Source organism: Phasianus colchicus, chromosome 8, assembly GCF_987193195.1.
Source record: "Phasianus colchicus chromosome 8, bPhaCol1.hap1.1, whole genome shotgun sequence".
Taxonomy (NCBI): domain Eukaryota; kingdom Metazoa; phylum Chordata; class Aves; order Galliformes; family Phasianidae; genus Phasianus; species Phasianus colchicus.
Window position 1 is genome coordinate 35,944,050 of NC_143443.1, and position 18,269 is coordinate 35,962,318.

At 53.9% G+C, this 18,269-nt stretch overlaps 1 protein-coding gene and 1 long non-coding RNA gene across 6 annotated transcripts; both read left to right on the plus strand.

The window, feature by feature from the left end:
• The first annotated feature begins 5,383 nt into the window (after window positions 1-5,383).
• LOC149917146 (uncharacterized) lies at window positions 5,384-8,816 on the plus strand. The gene is made up of 3 exons (XR_016468910.1): window positions 5,384-5,843; window positions 6,441-6,536; window positions 7,005-8,816. It is a non-coding gene; the product is annotated as an uncharacterized LOC149917146 (long non-coding RNA).
• A 4,156-nt stretch (window positions 8,817-12,972) lies between these two features.
• LOC149917147 (uncharacterized) lies at window positions 12,973-17,635 on the plus strand. 5 transcript variants are annotated; one of them, XM_090145723.1, is made up of 4 exons: window positions 13,513-13,983; window positions 14,367-14,435; window positions 15,258-15,353; window positions 15,824-17,635. In XM_090145723.1, the coding sequence occupies exons 1-4, from the start codon at window positions 13,945-13,947 to the stop codon at window positions 15,923-15,925; spliced, it is 306 nt and encodes a 101-aa protein (XP_090001849.1). In that variant the 5' UTR covers window positions 13,513-13,944; the 3' UTR covers window positions 15,926-17,635. The 5 variants fall into 5 exon arrangements, 1 of the variants encoding a protein (XP_090001849.1); XR_016468913.1 differs by lacking the exon at window positions 13,513-13,983 and adding an exon at window positions 12,973-13,174 and having other exon boundaries at window positions 15,258-17,635; XR_016468912.1 differs by lacking the exons at window positions 13,513-13,983; window positions 15,258-15,353; window positions 15,824-17,635 and adding an exon at window positions 12,973-13,174 and having other exon boundaries at window positions 14,367-14,933.
• The last annotated feature ends 634 nt before the right edge of the window (window positions 17,636-18,269 follow it).

Consider the following 18,269-nt stretch of genomic DNA (forward strand, 5'->3'; position numbering starts at 1 on the left):
TCTGCCCGCTTCGTACGAGGTTTTTCATTACCTCGGACGCTGGCTGCAAAAAATAGAGTAATAAAAATCTTGACAACATCAATTTGCTGGTTATTTGTTTATTGACAAGTACCCCTACGCACTGAGCGCAGGTTTGGTGGGTTTGTCGAAGATTTCCTTCGTTGTCTTTGTCGTCTTCCCTTCCCCCCTCTCCCTTCTGTGTTTTTCCTCTGCCATCAAAAGAGAGAACGGGCTGGCGATGGCTTGGTGCAGACCCACAGCAGTCCAAGCGGCGAAGTGATTTCCGCGGTCTCTGGTGCCACCGCGTGGCCGATCGGCAAAAGTGCGTCGCGGTTGTTTCCGCGATCTCTCGCGCCCCCTCGTGGCCAATCGGGGGAACTGCATCGAGGTTGTTTCAGCTGTCTCTGGTGCCCCCACGCGGTCAATCGGCAGAATTGCGGCAGCGTCGCTACGTCGCCGCAGGCAGCAGGGCGCGTGCGCGCAGGCACGCGGAAGCGGTGCTCGGTCCCCCGGGAAGTAGTGCGCATGCGCCACAAGCTTTCCAATCGCACACATTTCTTCGAAGCCCTGAGATGCAGGTGAGCAGTCAATACTTGGACCGCCGGCTCCGCGACACTTTTCTCTCTTCCGATCCAGAATGCTCCTCGTCTGTTTCCTCGGGCGGTTTTATGCCCCGGTCTGCTTCGAGAGCGTACTGAAGGCGCTGCAAACGACGGCGCGTGCGTTTTGCGGCCGTGAGGAAAGCGTGCGTATTGCGGCGTCGAGGCTGGCGCGCGCGCAGAGCACGTGGCACACGCGCATTGCGGGGCACAGCCAGGCGCATGCGCCGTGGCGGGCAGAGTCCGGCGCTTGCCCCGTTCGGAACAGAATCCAGTGCGTGCGTAGCGCTTTTTTTTTTCTTCTTCTTCTTTTTTTTTTTTTAAACCACTGGCGCATGCGTCGTGCTTTCTCATGAATCGCGCGTCCGTACTCCGTGCTGTTGTCTCGAGAACCGCGCCTGCGTAGTGCGGTGCGGAGACTGCCGCGTGCGCGGTGCCTAGCTTGGCCCGTGTGCGTTGCTCTCGCGAGACTTGCTTTTCCGGGAACGCTGCGGTGCAGGGCTGGGGCTGGAGCCCCAAACGTCTGCTCCTCCACCGCGGCGGCAAGCACGTTGGGTGCCACGAGGCGCTGAGGGGCAGCCGTGAGCCGACCCGGTCCGTTCCCGGGAGGGCTCGGGCATAAATCGGCGGAAATAGACGAGGGGCATCCTGGATTAGAAGGGGAAATTATCGCTGAGCCGGCGCTCCGAGAATCGGCTGCTTGCCCGTCCCCGCAGTGGTCTGTCGAAACAATTGCTATCTTTCAGTTGACGCGCGCGTGCTCGCTATTATCTGGAGGACTGATCACCATAGAGAGCGGCGGATTAGCGGCGCAGAGCGGTTAAAAGGCCTCTTCCGCGTTTCTACGCGCATGCGTTGTACAGCTTGCCGGCCTGAGCAGCGGGCAGCGGCAGTTCCGCGCATTGGCCACGAGGTGGCAGCAGAGACCGCGGGAAGAACTCCGGCGGCATTGCCGGGGACCCGCGGCGCAGGCCGTGGCGATCCGTTCCGCGTTGTGATGACGGGGGAAGAGCGCGAAGTTCGAAGCGGGGGGAAAAGACGAAGAAAACAAAGGGAAACTACTCCAGACCCCGGAAAGCTGTGCTAAGTGCTTATGAATATCTGTTAAAAAAGAAAACAGACTCGTTTTTGCCAGCATCCATTGCACTGTTTCTAAATATTCACATACCGAAATGTAACTGCCCGGCAAATTTAACGATAACGAAATAAAGCACTTTGGCAGAAAGCACAGGGCTATATTAACGTTTGCTCAGCCTCTGTCTTGTTCACATTTTAATGTGGTTTTTTTCCAAGGTCTTTCTTCAACTCCAGGTTTCATTTTTGGCTTTTTATTCTTTTTAATGCCATAAAACGGGTAGTTTTAGGCCCTAGCAGGTCGACGCAGGCAGAGACAAAGTTGCAGTTCTGAGATTCTTGGGGACCGTTACATCATTTCCACAAAGATTAACAAAACCTGCAGTTCTCCACTTAAGTTTACAGATGGAAAACATGAATTCAGCTGCATGGAAGGAATCGATGTGTCACAGCTGCCATCGGCAGGATGGCCAGAGAGTTGTGCAGGTCCACTGCTTGCTCAGCTGCACCTTTTTATCTGCCCTTCTCTGGTCCTCCTGCAGCTGGACAGATAGCCCACAAGGGCCCGGGGGACGCAGACCCCCCCGGCCAGCTGCAGCAGTCGCTCCTGCCAGTGCTCCCTTTCCTCCCGACCATTCCCATTTTGCAGGCTGCTGCCCTGTGTGGCAGAGGAGGAGAGAGCTGCGGGCAGAAGGAAAACAGGGTGCTGGGATTCCTCCAGCCCGCTGCCAGATGTCTTCTCTGGCATGTTGGGGGTGGGCAGAGGACTGTGGGAGCAGCTTCGAGGCTCTGGGCAGGAGGGAAGGCAGCAAAGATGCAGCTTCAGGCAGCGGACTCTGAGCTGGAGCGGTGCAGCCAGGCACGGCTGCACAGCTCACAGTCTGGACACACGGAAGAAGTTCGTCCAGCTGAGGGCTGCAGGGCTGTCCTTACCAAGCGCTCCCCCGTGCTGCAGTTCTGCATGGGCACCGATTGCTCAAGCTCTTCCCACTGCAGGAGCTCAGAAGCGACAACAGCCCCGACCCCAAACCAGGCAGGTAATGACAACATACACACACAGATACACACCCGCTACAGAATCTGGCACTCTGCAGTCCTCCCAGAGCTTGTTGCTGCTTTTTAAGCTGCTCCACCGCTATTCTGTCCTTTTCCCTTCATTCCCCTATGTCTCGCCCCCTTCCTTCGCCCCGTGCCATCCCCATTCCTTTTTCAGGCTTCCTCCTTTCTTTCCTCACTTCCTTCCCCGTCCCTTCCCCCACAGGCAACGGCCTGTGTTCTGCTGCTGTTTCAGCTGACAATCCTGAAACCACACTTTTCAAAGACATTGGATCAGATCGCATACTGTCACTGATTTAAAAAAGAAAACAACAAGTGCAGTATTATGTATGGATAACAAACTCCTACCTGCTTGAAAAACAGTAGCAGCTCCTCATCCTGGAGTGTCACCATCACCCCCACGTTGGGCTGGCACTGCTCATCTGCCCCGCACTGCTGCTCAAACTCCTGGCACAGCCTGCCACCTCCTTGTGTCACCTCCACGTGCCACCTCCTCTTGCCTCTGTAGTTCTGACCCCACGCGTCAACCCCGTGTCCCTCCGTGTCCCCCCATGTCCCTGTGTCCCCATGTGCCCTCTCATGTCCCCTCAAGTCCTCCCACGCCCCCTGCCCCGCTTTGCTCCGTGCCGATGTTGCCGGCTTGAGGACAGGGACGGGGATGCCTGTGGGAGTGGAGTCCGGGGAGACGTTGCTGGCCATGCGCAGTGGGGTGATGGTGTCCTCGGGGCATGGCTGTGACAGTGGGGTGAGGGTAGCACCCCACAAGTGGGGATCATTGCCCCCAAAATGGGGCTTGTGCCCCCTGCATGTGGGCAAGTTGTACGGGGAGTGCGTTCTGGAGATGCTTTGTCTGTTCTCCAGATCTGCAGTGACTTCAGCAATCCCACGTCGTGCCGCAGCAGAAATGGGTCCTGCGGTACGTCAGTGATCTGTGACTCGAGGAGCGCAGGGGCTGCACGAAGTACGCACGCTGCAGCCTCCCAACTTCTTTGGGGTTTGGGATTGATGTTGGAGCCCAATGGCTACACGGTGCCTTACAGGCAGGTGCCAGCTTCACCCACTGAGGACACCAAATCGTAAAATATTTTCACGATGGTCTTTAATCGCTGCGTGAGTAGGTAATGCACATTTCTCACTGGGGAGCCATAAGCTGACCCTGACAGTTTGGCAAACAGCACTCGCTCCACTCACACCGTAATCGCAGCCTTTTCGCTGCACATGCGGCTTCTCAGCATCTTGCTGCATCAGTATGAAAATCTGTGCTCTCCTACCTATGAGAAATTTTATCAGTTGCCTTTGAGGACATCTGACTGGAATCAAAATATGTGGGCCATCCTTGCTCATTCAGTGATAAACTTCCCCTTGCCAGACAGGCAGACCCAATTCACTTTTTTTTTTTTTTTTTTTTTTTTTTATTCATGACGTTATGGGAACTTTGAGATCACAGCCTGAAGCAGTGATGGAGCATCTGGTGAGGGGTGGTGCAGCCCTGCAAGCACAGGTGGAAGCAATGCAGCTGTGGGACCAGGTGGGGCTGAGCCTGGCTCCACCCCTCCCTCACCTCATTTAAGGGCTGGCAGCCCCCAAGGCAGTGTCTTTTGCTGGAGACTGCCTGCTGTGGACTGTTGGGTGAGTGCTCTTTCCTGGAAAGAGGCAACTGATTTTTGTTCCATGCTGTAGGGCTTTGATCTTTGCCCTCTGATCTGAGGGGATCCAAAGCTGGACTGGAGCAGCTATGTCTGCTACGCTTGTTCTTATTTTTCTTTTCAGTTCTTTGCTTAAGGGAGTGAAGGGGTTATCTCCCTTTCTCCGAACTGGTAATGGAGGGGCTGACATACATTCCTTTCTTTTGCTCTTGTCTCATTCCTGGAATGCTTCAGTCAGTCCCAAGGTAATGCTGGTTGGCTGACTGAGCATTGCAACTCTGGAAATGCCTGGAGCTAGTGCGCTTTTCCGTAAAGGGATCCTGTGTTCTCCAGGTTTCCTCTGTAACTCTTCTTAAGTTCAATACCTTCTTGTGAAGTCTCTGTTCCCTCTTTCATGATTCTCATTGCCTAATCTCCAACCTGAGACTCCAAACTCGGTTTGTCTGCTACCACGTGGTCCCAATCCATTTCATGACGCGTACCCTCTGCATCCCCCTCCATGTTCCCTCTGTGACCTCGTGTCCCGCCTGTGTCTGTGTCCTCCCTGTGTCCTCTGCCCACGTCCCCTCTGTGTCTCCTGTGCCACGTATTAATTCCGCCCATGCAGAGTATTGTTTAAGGGCACGTATTTAAACTATGTTCCGTGTCTCTTTGGATCCCGTTCTGTTTTGCAGCACGATGGCGTTTAAGGGTTCTCGGGGCTCCTCTGGTTAGTGGTTTAAGCACTGTGAAATCTGTGCAGCGGATAATGAAATGCCGCGAATCCCTTGTTCGTGCATTGCTTGTATGCAGGTGGGTTTTGCGATGGCTGTAGGACGCTCACTTAAAGATGGAATGGGGGTCACAAGGGGCTCGCCTTGCTCCCTGGGCCCAATAAGCTTCCGTCCCAATAAGCTTCGTGGCTAGTAGTAGGGTGAGGTGCATGTATCGGGCTGGGACCTGAGCTTAAGAAAACCCCCGGCCCCAGTGGCCGTTTTCTTCATCCGCACGTAGTGTAATACGGTCTCCACTGCTTGAGCATACTGAACACAAGTATTCTGTTCCTGTCTTGTCTGGTTCTCTCCTAGACCTCCCTTACAAATTTGTCAGTAGTAACAGATGTCAGGGCACAGTTCTCAGAGCACGCTGTGGCTGTCCACCCCAGGGTCCTAGGGTTCTTTCTGTTTTTATGGCAGACCTGGCTTCGTATTCATAGGAAACAAAGGATTGTCTTCTACTGGACCACTTCATCTGGATCGCCCCAGGTATCTCCATCCCAATTGTCAGGGGATGCTGTTAGTTTCCTAGTCTGTATGATAGCCAATCTCCCCACCCCTCTTCCTTCCATCCCCTGACTGCCATTCAGTAGCTAGCTCTGCAGCTATGGGACCCACCAGTGTGATGAAGCAGTACCTCTGGTGTGCTGAATACTGGCACTGGCACAGAGAGGCTCTATGGCTGATGTGAATCTTCCTGACTGGACTACTTGGTGAGTTTCCCCAGAGCTGTTGAGCACACAGGCTTCCCCACCTACCCTGATTGCTCACCAGGCCATCGATGTTCTTTGTGGACATGGCTTCAGGTATCATACCAGAGACTCCTTAGAGTCGGAAGCGACCATTTATGATGGTCTAGTCCAACTCGCCCACAATGAACAGGGACATTCACAGCTGGATCAGGTTGCCCTGCGTGTCACCTTGGAAGGGACAGGGCATCCACCACATCTCTGGGCAACCTGGTCCACTGCGCAGAGTCACAGAAGGTCCCGGGTTGGAAGGGACCTCAGGATCGTGAATCTCCAACCCCCCTGCTACGTGCAGGGCCATCAACCTCCCCATTTCATACTAGACCAGGCTGCCCAGGGCCCCATCCAACCTGGCCTTGAACACCTCCAGGGATGGACGGGGCATCCACAGCCTCTCTGGGCAGCTGTTCCAGCACCTCACCGCTCTCTCTGTGAAGAACTTCCCCCTGGCGTCCAACCTAAATCTTCCCTCCCCCAGCTTAAAATGTTTCCCCTTGTCCCTTGCTGTGAAAGATATTTTCCTGATATCTAACCTAAATTTTCCCTTCTTCTTTCCTTTAGCTCCCCTTTGGGTATCGAAAGGCTGTTACCAGGTCACCTCGGAGCCTTCACTTCTCCGGGCTGAACAGCCCCAGCTCTCTCAGCCTGTCCTCACAGGTGAGGCGTTTGATCCTTCGGTTCTTTTTTTTTTTTTTTTCTTGTGGCCATCCTCTGCATGTGCTCCAACGGGTCCATGTCTCTTCTGCACTGAGGGCCCTTCATATGGACACAGTACTCCAGGTGAGGCCTCTTCAGCACAGAGCAGAGGGGCAGGATCACTTCTTTTCACCTGCTGACCGCACATCTTTTGGTGCAGACCAGGATGTGGCTGGTTTTCTGGGCTGGGAGGGCACTTTGCTGGCTCGTGTACAGCTTGCCGTCCACCAGGTCTTTTGGGACAGGCCTTGGCTCAGCCCTTTCATCCCCCAGCATGTATCGGTAGTGGGGGGTTCTCTTGTCCCAGGTGCAAGACACTGCACCTGGATTTGTTGAAGCTGATGAGGTTTGTCTGTGCCCGCTGCTCGAGCCTGTTGAGGTCCCTGTGGTTGGCGTCCCGTCCCTCTGGCGTGTCACTGCTCCCCACAGCTTGGTGTCGTCAGCAAATTTTCTGAGGGTGCGCTCGATCCCGCTGGTGATGCCACTGACGAAGATACTGAAGAGTCTCAGCCCCAGCACGGACCCCTTTGAGATGCCATTCATCACCGATGACCATCCAGACACGGAGCCGTTGGCTCCTGGACTCGATGCTGCAGCCGGTTCTTTGTCCATTGAACGGTCCGCTCACCGAATCCGTATCCTTCCAATTTGGAAAGAAGGATGTTGTGTCAGAGGCCTTGCTGAAGTCCAGGTGGGTGATATCAGTGGTTCTTCACTTGGCTATTGATGCAGTGACACCATCACAGACGGCCGCTAGATTGGTCAGGCAGGATTTACCCTTGGTCCTCTGGGTGCTCCAACAGGTCCCTGTCTTTTCTGCGCTAAGGACTCTACACCTGGGCGCGATCCCTAGATATGGGATCACGTAGAATATCGTCTCAGATAAGGGAAACCACTTTACTTCACAAGTCCTACAGGAGCTAATGAGAACTCTAGAAATCAAGCGGGAGTTCCGTACTCACCGGCACCCTCCTTCTTCAGGGAAAGTAGGATGGATCGGTCAGATGCTGACAAAGCGCTTGTCAAAATGGATTTTAGAGACCAAATGACCATGGCCAAAGCGTTTACCTGTAGCCCTTCTCAGAATACGAACTGCTCCCAGAAAAGACTTGGGAGTATCAACGTATGAAGTGTTGTTTGGGTTGATGTACTTGGGAGGGAGAGGTGAGATGCCCTCTCTTGAAGCCAAGGATAAGTTTCCTAAGAACTACATACTCGGGTTGTCTGCTTCTCTGTTATCCATCAAGGGACATGGACTGCTGTCTCGAGCTCCACCTCTGGAATTTCTAGTGCCCTCATTCCGTGCTGGAGGCTGGGTCCTAACACGCACGTGTAAGGAATCAAAGCTTCAGCCCGAGTGGGATGGACCATTTCAGGTGCTGCTGCAGTGGATGTCGTCTGCCTTGACTTCAGCAATGCTTTTGATACAGTCTCCCACGACATCCTGCAAATGAAGCTGAGGAAGCGTGGGACTGATGAGTGGACAACGAGGTGGGCTGAGAACTGGCTTACTGGCTGAGCTCAGGGGGCGGTGATCGGCGGTGCAGAGTGCGGGTGGGGAGCTGTGAGTGGCGGTGCTCCTTGGGGGTTGGTTCTGGGTCTGGTTGTGAAAGGTAGGTTGTGTTTTTGCAGTAGAAGCTTTTAGTGTTTTCGGTACGTAGTATTGACCTTCACTGAACTTATAACCCTCTTGTGAAATAGCTGTTTTCCTTCCACTAAGAAAGCTGCTGAACAGAGTAGAAAGTTAAAGATTGGGGGCGTTCTGACTGGGGTGGAAGTGAGCCAGGTGCAAAACAAGGCAAAGATGCGGGCTGGAGAAAGAGAGCCCAGCACAGGACAGAACGCTTGTGCTCACTCTTGGAAATATGGCCCTCGTATCTCCATGGAGAAGTACAAAACATACGAAAGAACAACGGGTTGGTAATGGAGCTTATATGGAAATGTATCATAGCAACAGCATCGGGGAGAGTGTAAGCCTGAGCCGCTCAACCAATGAATGCCAGGAGAGCGTTACCTGCGTTGGGTTTGGAGTATAGAACGGAATGAATTTCGCTGACTGTTGCGCAGTCCCTCCCTCGCTAATAGGGGACATGAGCCTGTTATTGCAATGACGAATAAACTTTGCTGCTATCACTGAGATCCTGGCCTAACCTGAATTTTTTGGCTTTGAGTGTTTCTCACAAACGTGGTGTCAAAACCAAATGTGGTTAATCGTTCCAAGCCATGGCTTGGCTGCACGCATCTGCCCGCTTCGTACGAGGTTTTTCATTACCTCGGACGCTGGCTGCAAAAAATAGAGTAATAAAAATCTTGACAACATCAATTTGCTGGTTATTTGTTTATTGACAAGTACCCCTACGCACTGAGCGCAGGTTTGGTGGGTTTGTCGAAGATTTCCTTCGTTGTCTTTGTCGTCTTCCCTTCCCCCCTCTCCCTTCTGTGTTTTTCCTCTGCCATCAAAAGAGAGAACGGGCTGGCGATGGCTTGGTGCAGACCCACAGCAGTCCAAGCGGCGAAGTGATTTCCGCGGTCTCTGGTGCCACCGCGTGGCCGATCGGCAAAAGTGCGTCGCGGTTGTTTCCGCGATCTCTCGCGCCCCCTCGTGGCCAATCGGGGGAACTGCATCGAGGTTGTTTCAGCTGTCTCTGGTGCCCCCACGCGGTCAATCGGCAGAATTGCGGCAGCGTCGCTACGTCGCCGCAGGCAGCAGGGCGCGTGCGCGCAGGCACGCGGAAGCGGTGCTCGGTCCCCCGGGAAGTAGTGCGCATGCGCCACAAGCTTTCCAATCGCACACATTTCTTCGAAGCCCTGAGATGCAGGTGAGCAGTCAATACTTGGACCGCCGGCTCCGCGACACTTTTCTCTCTTCCGATCCAGAATGCTCCTCGTCTGTTTCCTCGGGCGGTTTTATGCCCCGGTCTGCTTCGAGAGCGTACTGAAGGCGCTGCAAACGACGGCGCGTGCGTTTTGCGGCCGTGAGGAAAGCGTGCGTATTGCGGCGTCGAGGCTGGCGCGCGCGCAGAGCACGTGGCACACGCGCATTGCGGGGCACAGCCAGGCGCATGCGCCGTGGCGGGCAGAGTCCGGCGCTTGCCCCGTTCGGAACAGAATCCAGTGCGTGCGTAGCGCTTTTTTTTTTCTTCTTCTTCTTTTTTTTTTTTTTAAACCACTGGCGCATGCGTCGTGCTTTCTCATGAATCGCGCGTCCGTACTCCGTGCTGTTGTCTCGAGAACCGCGCCTGCGTAGTGCGGTGCGGAGACTGCCGCGTGCGCGGTGCCTAGCTTGGCCCGTGTGCGTTGCTCTCGCGAGACTTGCTTTTCCGGGAACGCTGCGGTGCAGGGCTGGGGCTGGAGCCCCAAACGTCTGCTCCTCCACCGCGGCGGCAAGCACGTTGGGTGCCACGAGGCGCTGAGGGGCAGCCGTGAGCCGACCCGGTCCGTTCCCGGGAGGGCTCGGGCATAAATCGGCGGAAATAGACGAGGGGCATCCTGGATTAGAAGGGGAAATTATCGCTGAGCCGGCGCTCCGAGAATCGGCTGCTTGCCCGTCCCCGCAGTGGTCTGTCGAAACAATTGCTATCTTTCAGTTGACGCGCGCGTGCTCGCTATTATCTGGAGGACTGATCACCATAGAGAGCGGCGGATTAGCGGCGCAGAGCGGTTAAAAGGCCTCTTCCGCGTTTCTACGCGCATGCGTTGTACAGCTTGCCGGCCTGAGCAGCGGGCAGCGGCAGTTCCGCGCATTGGCCACGAGGTGGCAGCAGAGACCGCGGGAAGAACTCCGGCGGCATTGCCGGGGACCCGCGGCGCAGGCCGTGGCGATCCGTTCCGCGTTGTGATGACGGGGGAAGAGCGCGAAGTTCGAAGCGGGGGGAAAAGACGAAGAAAACAAAGGGAAACTACTCCAGACCCCGGAAAGCTGTGCTAAGTGCTTATGAATATCTGTTAAAAAAGAAAACAGACTCGTTTTTGCCAGCATCCATTGCACTGTTTCTAAATATTCACATACCGAAATGTAACTGCCCGGCAAATTTAACGATAACGAAATAAAGCACTTTGGCAGAAAGCACAGGGCTATATTAACGTTTGCTCAGCCTCTGTCTTGTTCACATTTTAATGTGGTTTTTTTCCAAGGTCTTTCTTCAACTCCAGGTTTCATTTTTGGCTTTTTATTCTTTTTAATGCCATAAAACGGGTAGTTTTAGGCCCTAGCAGGTCGACGCAGGCAGAGACAAAGTTGCAGTTCTGAGATTCTTGGGGACCGTTACATCATTTCCACAAAGATTAACAAAACCTGCAGTTCTCCACTTAAGTTTACAGATGGAAAACATGAATTCAGCTGCATGGAAGGAATCGATGTGTCACAGCTGCCATCGGCAGGATGGCCAGAGAGTTGTGCAGGTCCACTGCTTGCTCAGCTGCACCTTTTTATCTGCCCTTCTCTGGTCCTCCTGCAGCTGGACAGATAGCCCACAAGGGCCCGGGGGACGCAGACCCCCCCGGCCAGCTGCAGCAGTCGCTCCTGCCAGTGCTCCCTTTCCTCCCGACCATTCCCATTTTGCAGGCTGCTGCCCTGTGTGGCAGAGGAGGAGAGAGCTGCGGGCAGAAGGAAAACAGGGTGCTGGGATTCCTCCAGCCCGCTGCCAGATGTCTTCTCTGGCATGTTGGGGGTGGGCAGAGGACTGTGGGAGCAGCTTCGAGGCTCTGGGCAGGAGGGAAGGCAGCAAAGATGCAGCTTCAGGCAGCGGACTCTGAGCTGGAGCGGTGCAGCCAGGCACGGCTGCACAGCTCACAGTCTGGACACACGGAAGAAGTTCGTCCAGCTGAGGGCTGCAGGGCTGTCCTTACCAAGCGCTCCCCCGTGCTGCAGTTCTGCATGGGCACCGATTGCTCAAGCTCTTCCCACTGCAGGAGCTCAGAAGCGACAACAGCCCCGACCCCAAACCAGGCAGGTAATGACAACATACACACACAGATACACACCCGCTACAGAATCTGGCACTCTGCAGTCCTCCCAGAGCTTGTTGCTGCTTTTTAAGCTGCTCCACCGCTATTCTGTCCTTTTCCCTTCATTCCCCTATGTCTCGCCCCCTTCCTTCGCCCCGTGCCATCCCCATTCCTTTTTCAGGCTTCCTCCTTTCTTTCCTCACTTCCTTCCCCGTCCCTTCCCCCACAGGCAACGGCCTGTGTTCTGCTGCTGTTTCAGCTGACAATCCTGAAACCACACTTTTCAAAGACATTGGATCAGATCGCATACTGTCACTGATTTAAAAAAGAAAACAACAAGTGCAGTATTATGTATGGATAACAAACTCCTACCTGCTTGAAAAACAGTAGCAGCTCCTCATCCTGGAGTGTCACCATCACCCCCACGTTGGGCTGGCACTGCTCATCTGCCCCGCACTGCTGCTCAAACTCCTGGCACAGCCTGCCACCTCCTTGTGTCACCTCCACGTGCCACCTCCTCTTGCCTCTGTAGTTCTGACCCCACGCGTCAACCCCGTGTCCCTCCGTGTCCCCCCATGTCCCTGTGTCCCCATGTGCCCTCTCATGTCCCCTCAAGTCCTCCCACGCCCCCTGCCCCGCTTTGCTCCATGCCGATGTTGCCGGCTTGAGGACAGGGACGGGGATGCCTGTGGGAGTGGAGTCCGGGGAGACGTTGCTGGCCATGCGCAGTGGGGTGATGGTGTCCTCGGGGCATGGCTGTGACAGTGGGGTGAGGGTAGCACCCCACAAGTGGGGATCATTGCCCCCAAAATGGGGCTTGTGCCCCCTGCATGTGGGCAAGTTGTACGGGGAGTGCGTTCTGGAGATGCTTTGTCTGTTCTCCAGATCTGCAGTGACTTCAGCAATCCCACGTCGTGCCGCAGCAGAAATGGGTCCTGCGGTACGTCAGTGATCTGTGACTCGAGGAGCGCAGGGGCTGCACGAAGTACGCACGCTGCAGCCTCCCGACTTCTTTGGGGTTTGGGATTGATGTTGGAGCCCAATGGCTACACGGTGCCTTACAGGCAGGTGCCAGCTTCACCCACTGAGGACACCAAATCGTAAAATATTTTCACGATGGTCTTTAATCGCTGCGTGAGTAGGTAATGCACATTTCTCACTGGGGAGCCATAAGCTGACCCTGACAGTTTGGCAAACAGCACTCGCTCCACTCACACCGTAATCGCAGCCTTTTCGCTGCACATGCGGCTTCTCAGCATCTTGCTGCATCAGTATGAAAATCTGTGCTCTCCTACCTATGAGAAATTTTATCAGTTGCCTTTGAGGACATCTGACTGGAATCAAAATATGTGGGCCATCCTTGCTCATTCAGTGATAAACTTCCCCTTGCCAGACAGGCAGACCTAATTCACTTTTTTTTTTTTTTTAATTTTTTTTATTCATGACGTTATGGGAACTTTGAGATCACAGCCTGAAGCAGTGATGGAGCATCTGGTGAGGGGTGGTGCAGCCCTGCAAGCACAGGTGGAAGCAATGCAGCTGTGGGACCAGGTGGGGCTGAGCCTGGCTCCACCCCTCCCTCACCTCATTTAAGGGCTGGCAGCCCCCAAGGCAGTGTCTTTTGCTGGAGACTGCCTGCTGTGGACTGTTGGGTGAGTGCTCTTTCCTGGAAAGAGGCAACTGATTTTTGTTCCATGCTGTAGGGCTTTGATCTTTGCCCTCTGATCTGAGGGGATCCAAAGCTGGACTGGAGCAGCTATGTCTGCTATGCTTGTTCTTATTTTTCTTTTCAGTTCTTTGCTTAAGGGAGTGAAGGGGTTATCTCCCTTTCTCCGAACTGGTAATGGAGGGGCTGACATACATTCCTTTCTTTTGCTCTTGTCTCATTCCTGGAATGCTTCAGTCAGTCCCAAGGTAATGCTGGTTGGCTGACTGAGCATTGCAACTCTGGAAATGCCTGGAGCTAGTGCGCTTTTCCGTAAAGGGATCCTGTGTTCTCCAGGTTTCCTCTGTAACTCTTCTTAAGTTCAATACCTTCTTGTGAAGTCTCTGTTCCCTCTTTCATGATTCTCATTGCCTAATCTCCAACCTGAGACTCCAAACTCGGTTTGTCTGCTACCACGTGGTCCCAATCCATTTCATGACGCGTACCCTCTGCATCCCCCTCCATGTTCCCTCTGTGACCTCGTGTCCCGCCTGTGTCTGTGTCCTCCCTGTGTCCTCTGCCCACGTCCCCTCTGTGTCTCCTGTGCCACGTATTAATTCCGCCCATGCAGAGTATTGTTTAAGGGCACGTATTTAAACTATGTTCCGTGTCTCTTTGGATCCCGTTCTGTTTTGCAGCACGATGGGGTTTAAGGGTTCTCGGGGCTCCTCTGGTTAGTGGTTTAAGCACTGTGAAATCTGTGCAGCGGATAATGAAATGCCGCGAATCCCTTGTTCGTGCATTGCTTGTATGCAGGTGGGTTTTGCGATGGCTGTAGGACGCTCACTTAAAGATGGAATGGGGGTCACAAGGGGCTCGCCTTGCTCCCTGGGCCCAATAAGCTTCCGTCCCAATAAGCTTTGTGGCTAGTAGTAGGGTGAGGTGCATGTATCGGGCTGGGACCTGAGCTTAAGAAAACCCCCGGCCCCAGTGGCCGTTTTCTTCATCCGCACGTAGTGTAATACAGTCTCCACTGCTTGAGCATACTGAACACGAGTATTCTGTTCCTGTCTTGTCTGGTTCTCTCCTAGACCTCCCTTACAAATTTGTCAGTAGTAACAGATGTCAGGGCACAGTTCTCAGAGCACGCTGTGGCTGTCCACCCCAGGGTCCTAGGGTTCTTTCTGTTTTTATGGCAGACCTGGCTTCGTATTCATAGGAAACAAAGGATTGTCTTCTACTGGACCACTTCGTCTGGATCGCCCCAGGTATCTCCATCCCAATTGTCAGGGGATGCTGTTAGTTTCCTAGTCTGTATGATAGCCAATCTCCCCACCCCTCTTCCTTCCATCCCCTGACTGCCATTCAGTAGCTAGCTCTGCAGCTATGGGACCCACCAGTGTGATGAAGCAGTACCTCTGGTGTGCTGAATACTGGCACTGGCACAGAGAGGCTCTATGGCTGATGTGAATCTTCCTGACTGGACTACTTGGTGAGTTTCCCCAGAGCTGTTGAGCACACAGGCTTCCCCACCTACCCTGATTGCTCACCAGGCCATCGATGTTCTTTGTGGACATGGCTTCAGGTATCATACCAGAGACTCCTTAGAGTCGGAAGCGACCATTTATGATGGTCTAGTCCAACTCGCCCACAATGAACAGGGACATTCACAGCTGGATCAGGTTGCCCTGCGTGTCACCTTGGAAGGGACAGGGCATCCACCACATCTCTGGGCAACCTGGTCCACTGCGCAGAGTCACAGAAGGTCCCGGGTTGGAAGGGACCTCGAGGATCGTGAATCTCCAACCCCCCTGCTACGTGCAGGGCCATCAACCTCCCCATTTCATACTAGACCAGGCTGCCCAGGGCCCCATCCAACCTGGCCTTGAACACCTCCAGGGATGGACGGGGCATCCACAGCCTCTCTGGGCAGCTGTTCCAGCACCTCACCGCTCTCTCTGTGAAGAACTTCCCCCTGGCGTCCAACCTAAATCTTCCCTCCCCCAGCTTAAAATGTTTCCCCTTGTCCCTTGCTGTGAAAGATATTTTCCTGATATCTAACCTAAATTTTCCCTTCTTCTTTCCTTTAGCTCCCCTTTGGGTATCGAAAGGCTGTTACCAGGTCACCTCGGAGCCTTCACTTCTCCGGGCTGAACAGCCCCAGCTCTCTCAGCCTGTCCTCACAGGTGAGGCGTTTGATCCTTCGGTTCTTTTTTTTTTTTTTTTTTCTTGTGGCCATCCTCTGCATGTGCTCCAACGGGTCCATGTCTCTTCTGCACTGAGGGCTCTTCATATGGACACAGTACTCCAGGTGCGGCCTCTTCAGCACAGAGCAGAGCGGCAGGATCACTTCTTTTCACCTGCTGACCGCACATCTTTTGGTGCAGACCAGGATGTGGCTGGTTTTCTGGGCTGGGAGGGCACTTGGCTGGCTCGTGTACAGCTTGCCGTCCACCAGGTCTTTTGGGACAGGCCTAGGCTCAGCCCTTTCATCCCCCAGCACGTATCGGTAGTGGGGGGTTCTCTTATCCCAGGTGCAAGACACTGCACCTGGATTTGTTGAAGCTGATGAGGTTTGTCTGTGCCCGCTGCTCGAGCCTGTTGAGGTCCCTGTGGTTGGCGTCCCGTCCCTCTGGCGTGTCACTGCTCCCCACAGCTTGGTGTCGTCAGCAAATTTTCTGAGGGTGCGCTCGATCCCGCTGGTGATGCCACTGACAAAGATACTGAAGAGTCTCAGCCCCAGCACGGACCCCTTTGAGATGCCATTCATCACCGATCACCATCCAGACACGGAGCCGTTGGCTCCTGCACTCGATGCTGCAGCCGGTTCTTTGTCCATTGAACGGTCCGCTCACCGAATCCGTATCCTTCCAATTTGGAAAGAAGGATGTTGTGTCAGAGGCCTTGCTGAAGTCCAGGTGGATGATATCAGTGGTTCTTCACTTGGCTGTTGATGCAGTGACACCATCACAGACGGCCGCTAGATTGGTCAGGCAGGATTTACCCTTGGTCCTCTGGATGCTCCAACAGGTCCCTGTCTTTTCTGCGCTAAGGACTCTACACCTGGGCGCGATCCCTAGATATGGGATCACGTAGAATATCGTCTCAGATAAGGGAAACCACTTTACTTCACAAGTCCTACAGGAGCTAATGAGAACTCTAGAAATCAAGCGGGAGTTCCGTACTCACCGGCACCCTCCTTCTTCAGGGAAAGTAGGATGGATCGGTCAGATGCTGACAAAGCGCTTGTCAAAATGGATTTTAGAGACCAAATGACCATGGCCAAAGCGTTTACCTGTAGCCCTTCTCAGAATACGAACCGCTCCCAGAAAAGACTTGGGAGTATCAACATATGAAGTGTTGTTTGGGTTGATGTACTTGGGAGGGAGAGGTGAGATGCCCTCTCTTGAAGCCAAGGATAAGTTTCCTAAGAACTACATACTCGGGTTGTCTGCTTCTCTGTTATCCCTCAAGGGACATGGACTGCTGTCTCGAGCTCCACCTCTGGAATTTCTAGTGCCCTCATTCCGTGCTGGAGGCTGGGTCCTAACACGCACGTGTAAGGAATCAAAGCTTCAGCCCGAGTGGGATGGACCATTTCAGGTGCTGCTGCAGTGGATGTCGTCTGCCTTGACTTCAGCAATGCTTTTGGTACAGTCTCCCACGACATCCTGCAAATGAAGCTGAGGAAGCGTGGGATAGGTGAGTGGACAACGAGGTGGGCTGAGAACTGGCTTACTGGCTGAGCTCAGGGGGCGGTGATCGGCGGTGCAGAGTGCGGGTGGGGAGCTGTGAGTGGCGGTGCTCCTTGGGGGTTGGTTCTGGGTCTGGTTGTGAAAGGTAGGTTGTGTTTTTGCAGTAGAAGCTTTTAGTGTTTTCGGTACGTAGTATTGACCTTCACTGAACTTATAACCCTCTTGTGAAATAGCTGTTTTCCTTCCACTAAGAAAGCTGCTGAACAGAGTAGAAAGTTAAAGATTGGGGGCGTTCTGACTGGGGTGGAAGTGAGCCAGGTGCAAAACAAGGCAAAGATGCGGGCTGGAGAAAGAGAGCCCAGCACAGGACAGAACGCTTGTGCTCACTCTTGGAAATATGGCCCTCGTATCTCCATGGAGAAGTACAAAACATACGAAAGAACAACGGGTTGGTAATGGAGCTTATATGGAAATGTATCATAGCAACAGCATCGGGGAGAGTGTAAGCCTGAGCCGCTCAACCAATGAATGCCAGGAGAGCGTTACCTGCGTTGGGTTTGGAGTATAGAACGGAATGAATTTCGCTGACTGTTGCGCAGTCCCTCCCTCGCTAATAGGGGACATGAGCCTGTTATTGCAATGACGAATAAACTTTGCTGCTATCACTGAGATCCTGGCCTAACCTGAATTTTTTGGCTTTGAGTGTTTCTCACAAACGTGGTGTCAAAACCAAATGTGGTTAATCGTTCCAAGCCATGGCTTGGCTGCACGCATCTGCCCGCTTCGTACGAGGTTTTTCATTACCTCGGACGCTGGCTGCAAAAAATAGAGTAATAAAAATCTTGACAACATCAATTTGCTGGTTATTTGTTTATTGACAAGTACCCCTACGCACTGAGCGCAGGTTTGGTGGGTTTGTCGAAGATTTCCTTCGTTGTCTTTGTCGTCTTCCCTTCCCCCCTCTCCCTTCTGTGTTTTTCCTCTGCCATCAAAAGAGAGAACGGGCTGGCGATGGCTTGGTGCAGACCCACAGCAGTCCAAGCGGCGAAGTGATTTCCGCGGTCTCTGGTGCCACCGCGTGGCCGATCGGCAAAAGTGCGTCGCGGTTGTTTCCGCGATCTCTCGCGCCCCCTCGTGGCCAATCGGGGGAACTGCATCGAGGTTGTTTCAGCTGTCTCTGGTGCCCCCACGCGGTCAATCGGCAGAATTGCGGCAGCGTCGCTACGTCGCCGCAGGCAGCAGGGCGCGTGCGCGCAGGCACGCGGAAGCGGTGCTCGGTCCCCCGGGAAGTAGTGCGCATGCGCCACAAGCTTTCCAATCGCACACATTTCTTCGAAGCCCTGAGATGCAGGTGAGCAGTCAATACTTGGACCGCCGGCTCCGCGACACTTTTCTCTCTTCCGATCC

Excerpts from the sequence above, each read along its gene's own strand:
- LOC149917147 (XM_090145723.1), top strand. The coding sequence starts at position 13,945 with ATGCCGCGAATCCCTTGTTCGTGCATTGCTTGTATGCAG. Across the intron at positions 13,984-14,366 it reads CGTGCATTGCTTGTATGCAG|ACCTGGCTTCGTATTCATAG; the intron begins GTGGGTTTTGCG and ends TTTTTATGGCAG. Across the intron at positions 14,436-15,257 it reads CTTCGTCTGGATCGCCCCAG|CTCCCCTTTGGGTATCGAAA; the intron begins GTATCTCCATCC and ends TCTTTCCTTTAG.